The sequence below is a fragment of the Mesoplodon densirostris genome, chromosome 9 (genome assembly GCF_025265405.1).
Source record: "Mesoplodon densirostris isolate mMesDen1 chromosome 9, mMesDen1 primary haplotype, whole genome shotgun sequence".
In the NCBI taxonomy this organism is placed as follows: domain Eukaryota; kingdom Metazoa; phylum Chordata; class Mammalia; order Artiodactyla; family Ziphiidae; genus Mesoplodon; species Mesoplodon densirostris.
The window spans coordinates 26,223,328-26,244,927 of NC_082669.1; the positions used below are offsets into that span (position 1 = coordinate 26,223,328).

At 45.8% G+C, this 21,600-nt stretch overlaps 2 protein-coding genes across 2 annotated transcripts in view; one reads left to right on the forward strand and one right to left on the reverse strand.

Annotated features, from left to right (window-relative positions):
* Positions 1–2,600: 2,600 nt before the first annotated feature.
* TMED4 (transmembrane p24 trafficking protein 4) lies at positions 2,601–19,813 on the reverse strand. The gene is made up of 7 exons (XM_060107700.1): positions 19,790–19,813; positions 19,602–19,706; positions 5,027–5,414; positions 4,724–4,824; positions 4,486–4,611; positions 4,080–4,226; positions 2,601–3,647 (listed from the first exon to the last, which is right to left on the reverse strand). The coding sequence occupies exons 1-7, from the start codon at positions 19,811–19,813 to the stop codon at positions 3,498–3,500; spliced, it is 1,041 nt and encodes a 346-aa protein (XP_059963683.1). The 3' UTR covers positions 2,601–3,497.
* Positions 19,814–19,986: 173 nt separating this feature from the next.
* OGDH (oxoglutarate dehydrogenase) overlaps positions 19,987–21,600 on the forward strand; it is a 74,423-nt gene continuing 72,809 nt past the window's right edge. Inside the window, exon 1 of the mRNA XM_060107612.1 lies at positions 19,987–20,061. The gene's annotated coding sequence lies outside the window, so the exon portion shown is untranslated. The remainder of the gene's footprint in view (positions 20,062–21,600) is intronic.

The following is a 21,600-nucleotide window of genomic DNA, read 5'->3' on the forward strand; positions in this document are numbered from 1 at the left end:
CTGGTGGTAGCTTACCACGTTTGGGAAACACTGGTGAGTCCTGCGCCCTTTCCTACCATTATGCCTCTGGGGGATCTCTGCCAGGTTTATGTGTAAGCACTAATTGCTCTGCCGCCTACTGTACTCAGGAAAAGTGCACCAGCATATGTGTTCCAGGGCTGTTTGCCTGTAGCAGTGGTGGGAACCGTGGGAATCTGTAACGGGGCAATGGCTTTGAGAGTAGAAAGCGACGCTGGGTGTACCAGCATATAACAGAGGTCACCGAGGCTGGGCTAAGGTTCAGGGCCACAGGCAATCCAAAGGACAGGCTATAGCAATTGGATTGTACAAGGATGAAGGTTGGAAGAATGAGTGGCATGAGAAACAAAAAGGTAGGTTGCTCTGGGGTTCCCAAACCTAGCAGCCCATGTTGCCTGCACAGCTTGGTTAAAAATAAGAATTCTTGGGAGTTCCCTGGTGGCCTAGTGGTTAGGATTCCGGGTTTTCACCCGGTGGCCCAGGTTCAATTCCTGTTTGGGGGAACTGAGATCCCACAAGTGGTGCAGCACAGCCAAAAAAACAAAAAAACAAAACAAGGATTCTTAGTCCCCACCTGTGTTAGTTTCCTATTGCTGCTGTAACAAATTACCATAGACTTAGTGGCTTAACACAAACTTATTATCTTATGGTTCTGTAGGTCAGAAGTCTGATGAGGCCTCACTAGGCTGAAATTACAATGTTGGCAGAGCTGCATTCCCTTCTGGAGGCTCTAGAGGAATAATCTCTTTTTTACCTCTCCCACCTTGGCTTGTGGCCCCCTTCCTCTGTCTTCAAAGCTGTTAATGGAGGGTTGGATCCTCACCTCGCATCGCTGTAACTTCCTTTTGCCTCCCTCTTCCATTTTTAAAGAACCTTTGTTATGATATTGGGCCCACCCCAATAATCCAGGATAATCGCCCTATTTTAGAGGCAGATGATAGCAACCTTAATTCCTCTTTGCCGTGTTTGGTAACATAGTAACAGGTTTCAGGAATTAGTACATCTAATTGGACATCTTTGGGAGGCTATTATTCTGCCTACCACACCACCCCAAACATAAACCTACTTAATCAGCTGGACCTCTGAGTGTTGCCCAGGAATCTATATTGACGAGTTTCTCACATGACCCTATGAATCTACTCTGACATGGGCCCAGCACGAGAGCCAGAGGTTAGGCTCTGGCTGTTGTTAGGGTGAGAACTGAGAGCAATTCATGCACCGCAGGTAAAGTGAGGCTGGGACCAAAAGATGGAGGTGGGGACTGCCAGTCCTAGTGAGAGCTGGGGACTGGGCCAGGGATGATGGGATGAGTAGAATGGCTCCTACGCCCCACCCCCTTTTTGTGGTAAGGAGGTAGAAGACTGTTTGATAAGGGTGTTATATAACCTAAGAAAGCAAGACTTTCAGAATGGAATCAAGGTAGTATTGGGGGGAGAAAAATCACCAGAATTCCCTGGACGTAGCCGAACTTTCAAAAACATTTTCCTAGGCCATAATGTGCCTGAATACCACAAACCAGTATGGAAATCCTTCTTTTCCCCATAGCCACCACCTATTAGCCTGTCCTCTGGCAATCGAGATTCCAGGTGCCCATCAGTGTAAAGGTGTGCTATACTCCCACCTTTGTCCTCACTCCACTCCCCTTCCTATGAAAAAATTCACAGGAGGAGAAACTGAGGACACACTGATGTATCAGCATAGTTAAGATGCACAGCTGGACAGACTGTTGAAGGCCACCCCAGCACTTCTGTGTAGTTTCCTGTATTCCCACAGTCCAGGCTCCAGTGTCTGATTTGCTGGCTAGACTCCTAGTAACAGCCACAGAGCAGAAATGTGTTCCCTTCCTGACACATCCCATGCTCCCCAAGAGGCTCAGGCCAGAGGTCCACACGCTGACTAGTTCCAAGGCTACCTGATTTTCCCTGTGTTAATTCTATGAAGACAATTAAGAACTATTTTAAATATCCAAAGAATTTTGGAAGAGTCACTTATGGCATTTCACCTCACTGGACCGTTAACGTGGCCATCCAGAATTTGAATTTTTAAAATATCTACAAAAATATTAAATGACAAAGCCTATAAAACTAAATTGCATATACTTTTATAAGTACAAATAGGTACACACATGGAATAGTATAGAACGTAAAGAGAAAAACAAGGGCAGAATTTAGTTTTGTACGTCAGATAAATAATGTATTTTAAATAAATAAAACCACGAAATAAAACGTCAAGAATGGGCAACTAAGGGCATTAAGCTTTATACAGCAGAAGGGCATGAGGGAAGTACACTAAGATGTGGTTAAATTTATGATTCCAGGGAGCTAAGAAACGGGTACGTTATCTCCTCACAGTATTCCTTGCTGACAGGTCTACTTGGTTGACCTCTGTGAATGGCTGAGCCACCACCCTGTCCATTCCCACAACCCCGGAGTCTCCAGTCAGGCCAGGCTCTAGCACCACAAGCCCACATGCTGAAATCCACTCCGGGTCAGCCGCAGAGGCACCCAGACCAAGAGCCTTTCCTCCATTTCCCTTTGTTCCTCCCCTCTGCCCACAGCCTCTTATTTCATTTCAAACACAGCTACTACAACACGCTTTATTTCACTGGAAAAATCTGTATAAAGAACCAAATCTGGTTCCCATGAAGAAAACATTTACCACAGCTTAAATAAAGGTTAAGGGAAATGGAAGGGTAAGAGTGCCCTGCCTTGTGCCAGCTCTGTGACTGCCTCAGTCTGAACTCGGGCCCTGTGTGATGGAAATCACAGGTGTCCCAGAGAAGTCTCTGCCTGGCCCTCTGATTAGGCCTTGAGAGCAGCTGTCATGTCTGCTTTCTGGCCCTGAGAACTGAAATCCTGAGAGCTGCCACGGTAGTTAGTTATCAAGAATGCATGGATAAACAATGCAGAAGGGACTGCATTGGTGTTTTTAGCTAGTCACACAAAGGCAGTAACACTTCAACTAGGAAGGAAAATATATAATTTTATCAAAAAATAGTTCTAATATATAGAAAAACATTTCAGTCCCCTGGGGCCTTTGCCCCTTATTTACATTCACAAAGCCACTGAGTGAACCCAGGACTGACAGGGGAGCAGTGAGGTGGGGCCTCCTCGGTGGGGCATTTTGGTCGCCTACTTTCTAAGCAGACGAAGAGAGAGCTTAAAGCAGGAGAGACATTTGCTCATTTTGTGACAGGATGGAGAAGAATCACTAGTGGCGAAAGAAGCAAGACAGTCCTGGGTCAGTTCTGACTCCCCACAAACCCCAAGACAGATCTTTGAAAGCTTGGACCAATGTCCTGTGTCCTTGAGAACCAGTGTTAACAAGTGGCTGATCTGAATGCTTTGTTGCCATGGAACCAATGTGGCTTATATTCTTTTTTTCACTGTTTCTTCCCTCAAAATCCAGATGGATAAGGTATTGGGTGGGGAAAGTACCAAACAACTGAGGTGACAGGAAAGGGTCATATGGAGAGGGCACTACACCAGCTTCTTGGCCTCAAAGAAGCTCTTGAGGTGACGCATCTGCCAGATGCCAGTGAGGATGAGGATGACGGTCTGAGCGATGGACCACCACAGGACTCTCTGGTTGGTGCTCTCACTAATCAGACGGAAGCGCTCTTCACGATACTGCGTAGGACAATGGACGCAGGATTAAACGTGCAGGAGAGACAGTCCCAGCATTTGCGAGGCCCCTCCCTCCTGTGCGACGACTCAATTGTGGGACCAAACGCCTTTTGAAATACTGCCTCTGGTTCCCCTGGAAGTGCCCCAAGGAAGTGACATGCTGCCCCTCCACAGGCATCTCTGCTACGACAGAAATCATGCTCTTACCATTTCAGCAAGATCCCAGTGTAAAGAGGTAGGCAATGGCTATTGCTAGAGTGTGAACTCTCCTCTCTACCCTTTATTCTACGGAGCTGAAAAATGGCTGATAGCCCTCCGTTCCACTCTTTGAACAGCTGACCTCCCAAGCAGGGAAGGCCCCAGGCAGAAACTCCCAGTAAGAGTAGTGGGTATAAAGGTCACCTGCCATGTCCAAGTACAGGGACATGCCCTTACCCTTTGGTAATCCTGCTCCTTCTGGATCTGTTCCACCTGATCCAGCAACTGGCGGGCTCGGAGCTGCAGCTCCGTCAGTTTATCCTTGGCAGCAATCTCGGGGTAGTTGTTGGCATGCTCCCCGACCTGGATGTCTAGGTGCACACGCTAGAAGGAAACAGGGTTGGACCCCAAAGTCGTAAGGTCAGAGACACTCTGAGGTTATGGTGTCTAAGTGGTGGGACCTCCGATGGTCTGTTCCAGGCTATGAAACCCACTCTTGTCCCTGGCTGTGGGACAGAAGGGCAACGTCTATTTCTTGCTTGTGACTGTGCCACAAAGTGTTACAAATGGTAAGGATAATAAATCAAAATTTTGTAACCAAGTGAGAGATTCTGAGCTATGGCCAAAGAGAAAATTCTCTTACCAGTCTGCCGCCAGCAAAGAGAGCCATCCTGGTAGAGTTGGAGTGCAGGCAGATCTGATGGTCTCCAGGAGTGTGGGAAGTGAAGGTGAAGCGGCCCTCTGAGCCGTACTGCCGGGACAGCACCACCTGCAGCACGGCAGTCAGTGAAAGCCCCCGCCTCTACTCTGACCTCTCCAAGTGCAAGCTCATGTCTTCTGAGCTCTGTCCACCCCAAAAGCTCTAGTGAAGGTGGCCTTACCTTGCCTTCAGGGTCCTTCACCTCCACATGCATGCCCAGGCCGGGGGTCGAGGGTAGGAAGATCTCCTTCTGCTTATCCCACATTTGGGTGCGGTAGTTCCCTAAGGAGCAGACAGAGCCGTCACAACCTACCTGGTCCGTCTGGCTCCCACACTCCGCGGGGCGCCGTGGTTCCCAGGACGCCGGGCAGGGGGCACTGCTCCCCCGGCCACGGTCCGGCGTCCACAGGGCGCCGCTAGGAGCGGGGAGCCGGACCGCGTCGGAAGGACACGCAGGGCCCTGTCCACCCTCGCCCCGCCTGACCGATAACCATGGTCTCGTCGGGGATTTCCTCGATGAAGCAGCGCTTTTCGGTCTCGCCGATGTGGAAATAGAGCCCTCGGGTGCCCGGCGCGCACAGCGCGATGAGCAGCAGCGCCAACAACCCCATTGCCCGCCGACGCCCAGCCCAGACACCTGCCAACGCGCGCCCTCCGCCCAGTGCGCATGCGCGCACCTGCGCCCAGCTCTCAAACGACGCAGCAAGACCCGGCGCAGAATACGCGTGCGCGGTGCCTCCCTCCCTGCGTCCGCTCTGCCCCGCCCCGCGCGCGTCCTCCAGGCCAGGATGCACAGCCGAGGGGAGAGTGCGCACGCGCAGGACGCTCGGGGCTTCCCTCCCGCTCTCTGGCTGCGCAGTCGGTTTGGTCACCTGCCAACGAGCGGTTTACACTTAGTGCGCATGCGCGCGCCTACACCCCCGCTCCAAGTAAACGCAGCACGGCAGAGTGGAGAGGAAGCGTGGACTGACACCTTCTTTGCAGATCCTGCTTAGAGTTCTGCTGGCCTGCGCCGGGGCTTGGGTCCCAGATCTGGACGGTTGGAGGGCGGGCCCCAGATCTGGAAGATTGGGTTCCCCGGGGCGTCCGGACTCGGGGTCCGCGCAAAGCGGGAAGGTCGGAGCCCAGGGGCCGACGGGCACTTCACGAGACCCAGGCTGGGCGGGTGTCGGTGTGAGAGCCCTTCTGGGGTGCAGGGGCCTTAGGCGCGTTCGGTGCCACCTAGAGGAGCGGCCCGCCCGGCCTTTGGAGGCCCTGACCCGGGAGAGGAGGGCTTGCCTGGATGGGGCTGCAGTCCAGCCGACAGGAAACGACTTTCCGAGCCAGTGGGGCTCCAAAAGGCTTTTAGGTGTTCCTGATTTTAGGAGTTCGTCGGGTTTTTTTGCATGCGATGTCGGTGTTGCGGTGGGTATTTTCTGACACTCCTCTGCTAGGGGTACACACTGAAGTATCGACAGATAGTCACCCGGGGGTGCTGACCTGGGAGAGGAGGTGGAGATTGGGCTCCAGGTGAGAGATGTGTGGGAGGAGGGACGATGCGAGACGGTCCAGTTGTCGCTAGACTGCTCCCGAAGGGCGGGGCGAGGCTTGGCGGCGTCTCCCTCTGTTCTCCAGCCCGTATTGCTCTCTCAACTTGTCCGACTGCCCACTGTCCCCTAAGTGAAGAAGATCTGGGACATGCAGTCCCTTGGACTGCGGGTCTTCTCCACTGGCCCGCAGTGGTCTGGGGCTCAGAGTGGAGAGAAATGTGGAGCAGAACAAAACCTGGCCTCGTGGCTCCGATGGGCCCGTGACAAGTGCAAGTGGGGGCCCATTGCTTACTCTGCTGCCTGCCTGCCTTGCTAAACACAAAGAAACCCTGTAATAGCGTGCTTAGTTTTGCATATGCTCCTATTTATCGCGTAAGAAGTGGGATTGAACCAAAGCAAACATCCTTGTGGAATTAAAGAAGTTTTACAAGGCAAACCTCCCTGAGCAGCAGCAGTTCTGCGGTGTGGATGGAAAATAAGATCTTTTTAAGAAGATGGAAATTTGGGTTTCAGTATGAAATCTGATTGTTAAATATTAGCCTGTGACTCAACTCTTCTCTAATGGAATGAACAAGGCACAATCTGGCCACATTCAGCAGTCAGTCATGTGAACAACATGTGATCTCATACAAATCCAGTGGGGGACAGTCTTCTGGTTTAAGTGACTTAACCTGTTTGCCGCCTCCTCCCTTCAAGGTTCTCTGCGTCTTTCTCCCTCCTTCCTTTGAACAAACTGGTACAACTTGAGACTGAAGATCTGGGCTAAGAAAATTGAGGAAAAGTATGAGGAAAACTCAGAATGAGTAGATCCATGAGGCCTGTTTACATCTCCTAGTTACAGCACCCCTCCTGTGGGATGGAGGAAGGTGAAAATCAAACCAGAAAGTTTCTTACTGGGCATGGAATTAGAACAAAGAAAGGTTGAAAATTTGTTTTAAATTTTCTAATAAGAGAATTTCGAAACATAAAAGTAGAATAACTACAATGAACTTTCATATACTCATAAACCAGTTTCAACAACAATCAAGATTTTGCCTTTCTTATTTCATTTATCCCTTTCTGCATTTTTGTTTCCTCAAGTGTGTTAAAGATTCCCTGGACATCATATAGTTTCACCTATAAATATTTCAGTGTGTCTCTAGCAGAAAAGGACCGTTAAAAATACCATTATCATACCCAACACAATTAAAAATCATTCTTTAATAATTCTAATACTTAGTATATGTTCAATTCCTCCCCCCTCCCCGTCTCAAAAAACTTTGGATTATTTAATCAGGTCTAAACAAGGTCTGCTTACTGCATTCATTGATATATCTCTTAAACCTCTTTTGATACACAGTAGTCCCCCCTTATCCAAGGGGGATACATTCCAAGACCCCCAGTGGATGCTTGAAATGTCAGATAGTACCAAACTCGATATATACCATGTTCTTTTTCTATACATACCTCAGATAAAGTTTAATTTATAAATTAGGCACAGTGAGAGATTAACAATAACAAAATAGAACAATTATACCTTAATAAGAGTTATGTGAATATGGGCCCTCAAAATATTCTGTTGTACAAATTTAATGCCTTTTCCATCTTAATTTCTCATCATGCACTGTGGTTATAACTTTTGCAGTTTGAGATTCAACAGCAAAACCAGCATGAATTTCTTTTTTCCTTCTTTAAAATTCCATAGAAGTTTCGTCCTTAACATAGATCTTAGCAACTTCAGCATATTTTTTGTCAAGAACTTTCACCTTTTCAACTTAAAGAAATTTACAGCTTCTTTTTGGCATATCTGAATTGCCAGCATCACTACTTTTGCACTTTGGGGCCATTATTAATTAAAATAAGGTTTACTTAAACACAAGCACTGTGATACTGGGCTAGCCAATCTGATAACTAAGAGGGCTACTAAATGGGCAGGATACACTGGACAAAGAGATGATTCATTTCCCAGGCAGGACAGAGCAAGATTTCATCACACTACTCAGAACAGGGAGCAATTTGAAGTTTATGAATTATTTCTGGAATTTTCCATTTAATATTTTCAGACTGCAGTTGACCACAGGAAGCCAAATCCATGGATAAGGGGGACTACTGTATTAACAATTCCCCTTCCCTTTTTGTTGTTGATGGTGATGATGATGCCATTTACTTATTGAAGCAACTGGATCATTTGACTGATAGAATTTTCCACATTCTGGATTTGGTTGATTGTTTCTTCATGTGTCATTTAACAGGTTTCTCTGTCCTTGGTACATCCTTCGAACAGTTAAATCTAGAGCCAAGGAGGAGTTACAGTAAGACAAAAATGTGTTTAAATCCATTAAACCCATTACCCTTTTTTAAAACTCAAATCCTCTCATAAAACACTTCTGCTATGCTTTCTTTTGACACAATTCCAGTAGCCTTTAGGGGCTTCCTTACATTCCATTTTATACATTTCCTGCCCTAGACACAAAATCAGCCATTTATCCAAGGAATCCTAATTCACTTTTAGCAAGAAATGGTATCTGTATTTCTAATTTTTTTTAGGACCCTGAAATTTGTCCTAATTGATGGGTAATTGTAAGAGGATTGCATTCCCCACAGGAAGAAACCTGCCTTAAGTAATCTAATTCCCGAGGTCCCAAACCTTTTCCCCTCAAAGGTGGGAGGCGGGAATTTCTGCCAACATTTACCTAGACTAGCTATCCATCCCTTCATTCATTCACCCAATATCTGCTGAGTAGCCATTTGTGCCACTGTTCCAAACCCTGGGAACACACTGGTTTACAAAACACAAAAATCCTTGTCCTCAGGGATTTATTTTGGTTATTGTCTGTCAATAAACAAGATAAATGAGTAAATATATAGCATGTCAGACGGAGATAACTATCAAGGAGGAAAATAAAGGGAGTATACTGAGTTAAATGGTGGCCTGGAAAAAGACATGTCAATGTATGAGTCCCAGGAACCTGTGAATGTCACCTTAATTGGAGAAAGGATCTTGCAAATGTAATTAAGGATCTTGATGAGATAATCCTAGATTATCTATGCAGGCCCTAAATCCAATGACAAGTGTCTTTATGAGAGACACATCCTCACACTCACTAGGATGGCTACTATTAAAAAAAGAAAGAAAGAAAAACAGAAAATAGCAAGTGTTGATGAGGATGTGGAGAAACTGGAACCTTTGTGAACTGTTGTTGGAAATGTAAAATGGTGCAACTACTATGGAGAATTGTATTGAGTTTCCTCAAAACATAGAATTACCGTATGTCCCAGCAATCCCACTTCTGGGTAGATCTCTAAAAGAATTGAGAGCAGGATCATGAAAAGATATTTGCACATCCATATTCATAGCACTATTTACAATACCCAAGAGGTAGAAGCAACCCAATGTCCATCAATGGGTGAATAGATAAGGGATAAACAAAATGTGACACATATATACTATGGAGTATTATTCAGGCTTAAAAAGGAAATTCTGCAATATGCTACAACATGGATGACCCTTGAGGACATTATGTTAGTGAAATAAGTAGTCAAATTCAGAGAAACGGAAAGTACAATGGTGGTTACAAGGGGACTGGGGGGAAGGGGACAATGGGAAGTTGCCTAATGGGTACAGAGTTTCCGATTTGTAAGATGAAAAAGTTCTGGAGATCTGTTTCACAACACTGTAAATGTACTTAATGCCATTCAACTGTACACTTAAAAAAGAGAGAGAGAGACAGAGAAAAGGAGGTGGCCGTGTGATCAGAGAGGCAGGCATGGGAGTGAGGCAGCCACAAACCAAGGAATGCCTGGAGCCACCAGAAACTGGAAGAGACAAGCAATGAAATCTCTCCTAGACCCTCTGGAGGGAGCACAGCCCAGCTGACAACTTGATTTCGGACTTTTGCCCTCTCTAATTGTGATAGAATGAGTTTCTGTTGTTCCTAATCCAGTATGTTTGTGGTAATTTGTTATGGTAGCCACAGGAAACTAATATAGCGAGTGTCTGGTCAGATGTGGGATGGGATACAGAAGAGTGGCCAAGGAAGGTTCCCTGAGAAGATGCTGTGTGAGAGAGGCCCTTAAGGGGCAGGTTACATGGATACCTGAGGAAACAGTGAAAGCCCCAAGGCTGTTGTGTGTCTGGTGAATTGAGGAAGGTCAAGGAGGCCAGTGTGACAGGAGGAAAGAGTGAGGGGGAAAGTAGGAGGAAACAAGGCCACAGATGGGCGTGGGAGGACTAGGTAGGGTTTTCAGACCATTTAAGGACCTTGGAAAATAAATGAGAACCTCTTAGGGGAGTTTTGAGTATGGAATGACTTGATCTGTCTTAGATTTTTTTAAAAAATAAATTTATTTATTTAATTGTTTGTTTATTTTGGGCTGCGTTGTGTCTTCATTGCTGCGCGCAGGCTTTCTTCAGTTGCGACGAGCGGGGGCTACTCTTTGTTGTGGTGCACAGGCTTCTCGTTGCGGTGGCTTCTCTTGTTGTGGAGCATGGGCTCTAGGCACACGGGCTTCAGTAGTTGTGGCTCGTGGGCTCTAGAGCACAGGCTCAGTAGTTGTGGCGCATGGGCTTAGTTGCTCCGCGGCATGTGGGATCTTCCCGGACCAGGGCTCAAACCCGTGTCCCCTGCATTGGCAGGTGGATTCTTAACCACTGCACCATCAGGGAAGTCCTGTCTTAGATTTTTAAATGATCCTGTTCAGGCAAAAGATAATCACTGTAAAACGTAATCAATGAATACAAAATATTTTTGTAAGTTATGTTTAATTTCAAGTAGGCCTTTGTCCATCTTGCAGTTTACAGGAAATTCAAAAGTTAGAAGACATCATGAGGAAATAATAAGGTAAATCCAGAATATGGAACAATTGACTCCAACCTTTCAAAAACTAAAGCCAAAAAAGGGGTGGGGGGAGGTGGGAGAAATATAAATACTAATTTAAGAAACTAAAGATGGATAATACTAATTAAGACATGTGAACCTTGATTGGACCTTGGTGTGGTAGAATGTCTGTGAAGACCTTCTCCAGCAATCCCTCCTATCCCCATGTCCACATGCTGCTCTTCCCACTGAAGAGTGGAATCCACTTCCCCTCCACTGGAATCTGGTTTTGACCCTGTGACTTGCACTGACCAATTCAATGCAGTGGAAGAAAAGCTGTATGGCTCTGGTACCTGGACCTTACGAGGCCTTGTGGCTTCCATTTTCACTCTCTTGGAACCCAGCTGATATGAGGTCCAGCCTGAGCCACCAGTTAACAGAATGAAGCTCTTTTGGATCCTTCAGTCCCAGAGGAGCCGCCTCAGTTAATACCATATGGAACAAAGATGAGCTGTCCCCACCAAAACCACTCTATGCAATTATGCCACTGTAAAAACTGAAGACACTCTTTTTTTTTTTTTTTTTTTTTGCGGTACGTTGGCCTCTCACTGTTGTGGCTGCTCCCGTTGCGAAGCACAGGCTCCGGACGCGCAGGCTCAGCGGCCATGGCTCATAGGCCCAGCCGCTCCGCAGCATGTGGGATCTTCCCGGACCGGGGCACAAACCCGTGTCCCCTGCATCGGCAGGCGGACTCTCAACCACTGCACCACCAGGGAAGCCCAAGATACTCTTTATGAACTGATATATTGATAAACATTTCCAGGATATTTTGCTAAGTTAAAAAAGCAAGGTGCCGAAGAGAGTACATAGTATGTCATCTTTGGTGTTTGTATTTGCATGAAAAATGCTGGAAGAATATATAAGACTATAATATAAGTGGTTACTTATAGGTAACGTGAATATTCAGCAAATATACACCAGTATGGCTGTGCTGTGTAAACTACAGAAATACTTCTGTCCTAGTTGGTAAATGGCCACTCTCCAAGCCCCTGAATTCCCTCCATCTCTGCTCTCATCCTGGGATACCTGAATGCTCCATGATCCAACAAATAAAGAGTTACCCCTGGCAGGGAAGGGGTCTGCCAGGCCAGCAGATAGTGACGTGGATGGTAACAGGGGTGGTGCAAGGGAGACTCTGCAAACTAGACCTTTTAATATCTTTTTGATTTCTGAACCAAATGGATGTGTTACCTAGTTAATAAAATATATTTTGAAAACAAAAGCAGTGCTACCGCGATTCTCTATCACAGTACCTTGTTTTATGGATTTCAAATCATCAATTTCTGTCTTGTTGGTTTACCCTAAAAGGTCAGCACTATGACAATACAGATCCTGCCTGTCTGTTGTGTTCACTTCTGTATCCCCAGCACCTAGACCCAAACTGGTAGAAATATTTGTTGAATGAATGCAGAATGTATATTTTGATGAAAAAGCATACTAAACAAATGCCACAGGATGCAGCGAAGGCAGTGCTCAGAGGAAAATTTATAGTTGTAAAAGCCTGCATTAAAAAAGAAGAAAGAAATCAATAACCTCACTTTACACTTTCATGAACTAAAAAAGAAAGAAAGAATAAAGAAAAAAAAGAGAGCAAACTAAACCCAAAGTTAGCAGAAGGAAGGAAATAATATAGATTAAAGTAGAGGTAAATAGGGAATTCCCTGGCAGTCCAGTGGTTAGGACTCTGTGCTTTCATTGCTGAGGGTGCAGGTTCAATCCCTGCTCAGGGATCCTGCAAGCTGCACAGCACTGCCAAAAAAAAGAAAAAGAAAAGAAAAAAATGAAAAGAAAGAAAGAAAAAATGGCAAATGAGGCTATCTTAAAAATTATATTTAAAAAAGTAGAGGTAAATAAAACAGAGAATAGAAAAGCAATAGAGTCCATGGAAGGTATAAGTTGATTATTTGAAAAGATTAATAAAATTAACAAGGCTTTAGCTAGACTGACAAAAAAAAAAGGAAGAAGATATAAATCACTAAAAAATCAGAAATTTGAGGCATTACTACTGACCTAACAGAAATAAAAACAGGAGAATACTATGAACAGCTGCACACCAACAAATAAAATAATTTAAATGAAATGGACAAATTCCTAGAAACACACAAATTACCTAAAGTGACACAATAAGGAAAAGTCCAAGAATGGATACTCCTGGTGAATTCTACCAAATATTTAAGGAAGAATTAATAGCAATCCTACTTAAACTCTTCCAACAAATTGAAGACAACACTTCCTAACTCATTCTATAAGGCCAGCATTACACTGATACTAAAGCCAAAGGTATCACAAGAAAAGAAAATTCAACCAAAATCCCTTATGAATATAGACACAAAAATCCTCAACTAAATACTAGCAAACCAAATCCAACAGTATTTTTTTTTTCTTTTTGCTGCACTGGGCCTTCATTGCTGAGCACAGGCTTTTCTCTAGTTGTGGGGAGCAGCAGGGCTGTGGGGGGGAGCTACTCTTCGTTGCAGTGCGCGGGCTTCTCACTGCAGTGGTTTCTCTTGTTGTGGAGCACGGGCTCTTGGCACACGGGCTTCAGTAGTTGTGGCTCACAGGCTCTAGAGCGCAGGCCCAGTGGTTGTGGTGCATGGGCTTAGTTGCTCTGCGGAATGTGGGATCTTCCCGGACCAGGGCTCGAACACGTGTCCCCTGCATTGGCAGGTGGATTCTCAACCACTGTGCCACCAGGGAGTTCCCCCAACAGTATGTTATGAGGGTTATACATCATGACCAAATGGAATTTATCCCATGAATGCAGGGGTGAGTCAACATAAGAAAATCAATCAATGTAATGTATCACATTAATAGAATGAAGGGGGAAAATAAACATGATTATCTCAATTGATGCAGAAAAGGCACTTAACAAAATCCAACACTGTTTCATCACCAAAAACACTCAGAAAACTAGCTAAAGAAAGTAACTTCCTTCACATGATAAAGGACATCTGTGAAAATCCCACAGCAAACATCATACTTAATGACGAAAGACTGAATGCTTTCCCCCTAAGATCAGGAATAAGACAAGGATGTCTATTTTCACCCTTGCAATTCAAGATTGTACTGGATGTTCTAGCCAGGTCCATTAGACAAGAAAAAGAAACAGAAGGCATCCAAACTGGAAAGGAAGAAACACTATCTCTATTTACAGATGACACAATCCTAGATATGGAAACAATCCCAAAGAATCCAAAAGAAAGCTACTAGAGCTAATAAATGAATTCAGTGAAGTTGTAGGACACAGTATCAATACACAAAAATCAATACACCAGTAATGAACAATCAGAAAAAAGAAATGAAGAGAGCAATTCTACTTACAAATGCATCCCCGCAAAAATCTAAGAAAAATTTAACCAAGGTAAAAGACTTGTACACTGAAAACTGAAAACATTGCTGAAAGAAAGTAAAGAAGACAAATAAATGGAAAGACATCCCGTGTGCTTGGATGGGAAGACTTACTATTGTTAAGATGTTGTTACTGAACCAAACCATGTTTGTTTGCTGGACAAGCAGCAAGCCAAACTCAGAGACTCGGAGGTTTGCAGCAGAGAAAGTGTTTATTCACAGGGCAGCCAAGTGAGGAGATGGGAGAACAAATCTCAAGTCTACTGTTCCAAAGACATAGGGCTTGGGATATTTACGGTATAAAGCTGAAGCATGGGGAGTGTGGGGAAAGGTGACTGGAAATAAGAAGGTGAGATAATCATCATTCTGCACAGGTGCAACTAAGCTACAGGCTTCATCATGGGACACATTCAGGAAAAGGCGGTGTTAGCATGTTCTGAGGGTGGAATTTTTGGCCCTCTGACGTCAAAAGGTCATCAAGTGGACACTTGCTTGGTAGTCTTAACCAGTCTTAATGAGCTCAAACTGGACATAGCTGACTCCAAGTTCCTGAAAAACAACTTGGGCAAACATTTTATTGTTTAGGCTGCAGGACACTTGGAGGACATTGACTGAGTGATTGATCGATTTGATTTAGGCTGCACCAGGTCTTAGTTGTGGCAGGTGGGATCTTCCTTGAGACATGCGGAATCTTTAGTTGTGGCACGAATGCATATCTAGTTCCCTGACTAGGGATCGAACCCAGGCCCCCTGCATTGGGAGCACAGAGTCTTACCCACTGGACCACCAAGGAATTCCCAGAATTTTTTTATAGGAACAATTAAAGCGAGCTTGATCAGTGAAGGCAGTTTACAAATTTAATGGATCTAACTGATGATTACCCTTGGTTTCAATGTTAATACTACCCAAAGAGATCTACAGATTCAACACAATCCCTATCAAAATTCTAACAGTCTTTTTTGCAGCAGTGGAAAAGCCAATCCTCAAATTTATATGGACTTGTAAGGGGCTCCAAATAGCCAAAATAATCTTGAAAAAGAAGAATAAAGCTGGAGAAATCACATTTCTGGATTTCAAAACTTACTACAAAGTTACAGTAATCAAAACAGTGTGGTAATGGCACAAAGAGAGCATACAGACCAATGGAATAGAATTGAGGATACAGAAATAAACCCAACGTTTATGATCCATTGATTTTCAAAAGGGTGCCCAGTCCATTCCATGGGGCAAAAATCATCTCTTCAACAGACAGTATGGGTATCACTGGAGTTCCACATGGAAAAAGATGAAGCTGGACTCATACCACATATCATATACAAAAATTAACTCAAAATGGATAAACAACCTAAATATAAAAGCTAAAACCATAAAACTCTTAGAAAAAACATAAGGGGAGGGGCTTCCCTGGTGGCGCAGTGGTTGGGAGTCTGCCTGCCGATGTAGGGGACACGGGTTCGTGCCCCGGTCCGGGAAGATCCCACATGCCGCGGAGCGGCTGGGCCCGTGAGCCATGGCCGCTGAGCCTGCGCGTCCGGAGCCTGTGCTCCGCAACGGGAGAGGCCACAGCAGTGAGAGGCCCGCGTACTGCAAAAAACAAAAACAAAAACAAAACAAAAACATAAGGGGAAATCTTCATGATCTTGGATTTAGCAATGGATTCTTGGCTATGACACATAACACACTAAGCAACAACAACAAACATGGATAAAATGGACTTCAAAATTTAAAACTTTTATTCATTAAAGAACATTATAAAGGGGACTTCACTGGTGGTCCAATGGTTAAGACTCTGTGCTCCCAATGCAGGGGGCCCGGGTTTGATCCCTGGTCAGGGAACTGGATCCCACATGCCACAGCTAAAAGATCCACATTCCGCCATGAACATCTCGCGTGCTGCAACTAAGACCCAGCACAGCCAAATAAATAAATATATATATATATATATATTTTTTAATGAAGAACATTATAAAGAAAGTAAAAGACAACCTACAGAATGGGAGACAATATCTGCAACTCACATATCTGATAAGGGATTAATATATAAAGAACTTCTCCAACTCAACAATGAGACAAAAAACCCAGTTCAGAAAAGGGCAGGGGACTTCCCTGGTGGCACAGTGGTTAAGAATCCACCTGCCAATGCAGGGGCCATGGGTTTGATCCCTGGTCTGGGAAGATCCCACATGCCACGGAGCAACTAAGCCCGTGCACCACAACTACTGAGCCTGCGCTCTAGAGCCCGTGAGCCACAACTACTGAGCCTGCATGCCACAGCTACTGAAGCCCACGCTCCTAGAGCCCATACTCCACAACAAGAGAAGCCACCACAATGAGAAGCCCACGCACCACAACGAAGAGTAGCCCCTGCTCGCCACAACCAGAGAAAGCCCAAGTGCAGCAAGGAAGACCCGATGTAGCCAAAAAATAAATAAATGAATAAAAAAATTTAAAAACAAAAAAGAGCAAATGACTCAAATAAACTTTTCTCCAAAGAAGATATACAAATGGCAAATAAGCACATAAAAAAATGCTTGACATCATTAGTCATTAAGGAAATGCAAAACAAGACAACAATGAGATCGCCTCACACATACTAAGATGGCTATAATACAATTTTTAAAAGAAAATAATAAGAGGATGTGGAGAAATTGGAAGTGTCATGCATTGCTGGTGGGAATGTAAAATGGTGTGGCCACTATAGGAAACAGTTTAGCATTTCCTCAGAAAGCTAGACATAGAATTACCAAATGACCAACCACTTACACTCCTAGGAAATACACAGAAGAATTGTAAACAAGTACTCGACGGATACTTGTAAGCCAACGATCATTGTAGTGAAACCACGAAGGACCCTGTGGGAACTTCCCAGGGACAGACCCCAGTGTCCCCTACCTCTTTTTTTTTTTCATATTTAATTTTATTTATTTGGTTGCACCAGGTCTTAGTTGCGGCAGGCAGGCTCCTTTAGTTGTGGCACATGAGCTCCTTAGTTGTGGCATGTGAACTCTTAGTTGCAGCATGCATGTGGGATCTAGTTCCCTGACCAAGGATCGAACCCAGGCCCCCTGCATTGGGAGTGTGGAGTCTTAACCACTGTGCCACCAGGGAAGTCCCTCCCCTGCCTCTTGTTTGTAGAAAGCTTTAGCCTCCTAGGCCTGCCCCAGGTTCCAAAGAGCAAATTTAATCAGAGAAGTGAGAAAATGCAGAAACAAAGGAAAACAGTCAAACAAGACCAAATAATAATAGCTTAGCCATAAAACAAAGGCAAGGACCTTTAGTTCCTCAAGGGCCACAGATAATACTCTGAACAATCTCCTTGTTTTGCAGATACGAAAACCCCCACTAGGTGGAAGAAGTTAACTGCATGCTGACCCCAAGCACATAGACCTCAGACCAGTTGGAACCAGGTTGATGTTGCTGACTCCCGAAATACCACCTAGTTACTCCACCACCAACCAATCAGAAGAATGTCCACGAGGTGACCAGGCACCCTGCAACCCTCTCCCCTACCGTTGCCTTTAAAAACCCTTTCCTGAAAGCCCCCGAGTTTTGGTCTTTTGAGCATGAGCTGCCTTTCCTCCTTGCTTGCCCTTGCAATAAATGCTGTATTTTCTTTCACCACAACCTGGTATCAACCCAGTTTTGCTGCCAGTCAGGTGAGCGGACCCAAGTTTGGTTCAGTAACAGTAGCACTATTCATAAAAGCCAAAAGGGGGAAACAACCCAAGTGTCCATCAACAAATGAATGGATAGACAAGGTGCAGTATAGCACTATAACAGAATATTATTCAGCCATGAAAAGGACCCATGCTACAGCATAGATGAACCTTGAAAACATGCTAAGTGAAATAAGCAAGACATAAAAGGACAGATAAATACTGTATGATTTCACTTATATGAGGTAGGTGGAGTCATCAAATTTATAGGGACAGAAAGTATAGTAGAGGTTACTAAGAAAGAAGAGGGGAGGGGAATGGGATGTTATCACTTAATGGTTACAGAGTTTCTCTTTGGAGTGGTAAAATAGACAGTGGTTATGCTTGCACAACATTGTGAATGTGATTAATGCCACTAAATTGTCCTTTAAAATGACAAATATTTTTTCTTTTATATATTTTACCACAATAAAAAGAGAAAGGAAAAAAAATACTGAAGTTTGTTCCTTGGTTCCTTCACTTTCTGTCTCCAGATCCTTATCCCACATATCAGCCCAATTTTGTTCTTACAAGCACTTATACTTCCTACATAAAAAACAAAAAAGAAAAAAACACCTCCTACTTTGCCTTTCCCTTTTAGAAATTTAGAAATCGCTCTAAGTCTATCACACCTGTGAGCAGGTGGCAAAGTCCTCAGTTTGAATTTCAGCCCAGATTCAGACACTTGTGTCCTCTATGGAGCTTTCATGGTCAGATCCCTATGGTCAGGTTGCTGGCCTTTGTCACCCCAGTATCCCTGGCTATGCCACATGACACAGCCCTTGTCAAGTTTTGGGGAATAAACACCCGAAGAACAAGACAGGGTGGAACAGCGTTTCCCTAACGTCAGTCATTTGGATGCCACCTTCCCATACTACTATCTAGTTAATATAGTCTTAAAATGGAAAATTTTATTACAAAAGAAAACTTCTTTTTAAATTATATTCTTTTTTTAAAGATTTTTTTTGATGTGGACCATTTTTATAGTCTTTATTGAATTTGTTACAATACTGCTTTTGTTTTGTTTTGCTTTTTTTTTGCCTGAGGCATGTGGGAATCTTAGCTCCCCGACCAGGGATCGAAGCTGCACCCCCTGCATTGCAAGGCAAAGTCTTAACCACTGGACCACCAGGTAAGTCCCCCAAAAGAAAACTTTTTATTACTGTAAATCAGAAAACCAGTATCACTTGCCATACATGTCAAAGATAAACTGTCACAAGTAAGGAAGACAAAGTAACAAGTTCTACCTATATTATTACCCACCAAAAGTTTTCAGCCTAATTTCTTATCTCTCTTTGGCAAAAAAGGGAAAGAAGAAAAAGTGGAGCTAATGATACACTAGCACGAAATGAGGCTTTCTCCTTGCTGTGATGAAGATAGAAGAACTGCAAGGACTTTCTCAGTACGTGATTGACTACAATTTACCATATTTCGTCAAACCTGACCGTTTTCCCCCCACATTTTGAAATACAGCAGCATCTTACAATCGAGGTGTCCTAGTAACACTGTTTTTTCTTTTTCAGCAGTAAGTAAAATAACCTCTGAAAGCAGATGGCCATTTGTATTCGATGAGATGGCATGATAACACCGTCCATGCACCACGTGAAGGCCCCCGCGATCCCGCTGCCCACTTTGGGAAACCGTTGTGTCGGCGCTGGGGTCTCCTGGTTCTCACTCCCCCGGGCCACTACCTGCTGCGCCTCGAGCGCGCACGGCTGATCAAGGTTCCTTTCTGTCTGTCAGCACAGACTAGGTCAGCTCTCCATCAGAGGACTCCTGACAGCCCACTGCAGGAGACACTACTTAGCAACGTGCAGACCCCCTTTTCAGACCCGTCACGCATCCCGGTAGGGACCGGCCGGACGACTCCCAGCCGCAGCCTGGGTACCTGCACTGCTCCCCCAAAAACGCGCCAAGAGCAACGAGGCCGCAACTCTGTGACGTCAAGACCCCGCTCACGAGTTAGGGGCGGCCCCTCTCCTCCCAGGGCGGGGCGGCGTGCTGACGCCACACGCCGGGGCGGGGCCGAGAGTTTGGTGCCCCGGAGTGGGGTGTCGGCGCCTCATTCGGGTGGAGCTGAGCCGGAGACAGGTAGGCTCGGGCTGCAGCCGGGATCGGCCGGATTTGGGAGGCTCCGCGCCGGTCGGGCAGGAGGCGGGAGTCGCGGCAGGGAGCAAGGCCGCCGCGCCCTCGTTGCGGCCGGCGCCCCGGTGACAAGGAGTGAAGCTGGCTGGAGCGGGGCTGACGGGGGGAGGTGGGTGGGACGGGGCCTGACAGACGGGCGTGGCAGCCAATGGCGCGGCGGGTGCCTCCTGGCGGGCGGAGATTGGCGGGTGCGGGCGTGCGCAGAGGTCGCGCGGGGCGCGGAGCGGCGCTCCATTGGCTGTAGCGGGCAGGGGGTGGGCCGCGCGGCGGATGTGAGGGAATGGGCGCCGCGGCGCGGGTGACCCCCAAGGTCGAGGAGGCGTCACGTGGGAGTCGCCCGGCAGTGTCCTCTCCCCACCCGGACGGTTGGAAGGGTGGCACGCCCTTGAAGAAGCTGCTGCGAATTGTGGGCAGTCCTCCCTTTCCAGAGCGCGGAGACGCTGGTCGGCTTCTGTCCGGGCTGATCCTTCACTCCTGGGGTGAACCCTTGAGGAACGGATTACCTCGCAGTACCCCCACTTCTTCAGTACCCCACCGTACTAATCCTCCCTGTGTTCCTTGGGGTGACTCCCTTGAGGAGCGGATTACCCCTCAGTATCCTCTGTGTTCAGTACCCGCTGTATCCATCCTCCCTATCCTCTTCTGGGGTGAACCCTTGAGTGGATTGGATTACCCCGCAGCATTTACCTTCCTCAGTATCTCTGCTGTCCTCAGCACGCACCGTACCCATTCTCTCTGTGCTCCTCAGCGTGACGCCCCTGATGAGTGGATTACTTTGCCGCACCCTACCGTACTCAGTACCTATATACTCAGGATCCCTCCATACTCAGCACCCTCGGTACCCATCCTCTCTGTGAGCTCTTTGGGGTGACACCCTTGATGAGTAGAATACCCTGCAGTACCCTACCGTACTCAGTACGCCACCATACTCCTCTTTCTTCCAGGGGTTTGATAGCTCATGTTGAGATGAAGTGCATTTCCTCGAGGAACACACTAGTGTACCTTTTCCCTTTTACCTGATGTCCGCGTACCTTGGGTGCCGAGACTTAGTAGAAAACCGGTGGCGAGAGACTGAGTAGATAAGAAACTGCTTTCTCTGCTTTTCGCCCAGAACAGATGACTCAGGCCTGAGGTGTGAACTCTGTCCTGGGGTTTCTCTGTGCCTTGTTCTGCAGTCCTGCGCTTTGAAGCAGGGACTAGAGGCCCACTTCCACGTACACTGCTCTGAGCAGCTTTAGGATGAATCACCTGGGATGAAGCCTTGTTTGCACTGTGTCAGGACGTGCAGCAGTCCAACCGCACAGATTTTTGTGCAAGACCTGCGCGGTATAAAAATACATAATACTATTCTAACTTTGCATATTAGCTGAGGACTAGCTCTTGAAAGTTGGAGAAATATCAGAGTATCCTGATTATATTTTTGAGAGCAGTTTCCAAGTTTCGAGTACTTTTTTTTTCCTTAACAGCTTTATTGAGATACAATTC

Bases quoted from the DNA above. Each gene is read 5' to 3' on its own strand.
- TMED4 (XM_060107700.1), bottom strand. From the start codon at position 19,813: ATGCGTGACGGGTCTGAAAAGGGG. The intron at 4,612-4,723 runs GTAAGGCCACCT...GCCGTGCTGCAG, and splicing joins TGAAGGACCCTGAAGGCAAG to GTGGTGCTGTCCCGGCAGTA. The intron at 3,648-4,079 runs GTAAGGGCATGT...TGTCCTACGCAG, and splicing joins AGGAGCAGGATTACCAAAGG to TATCGTGAAGAGCGCTTCCG.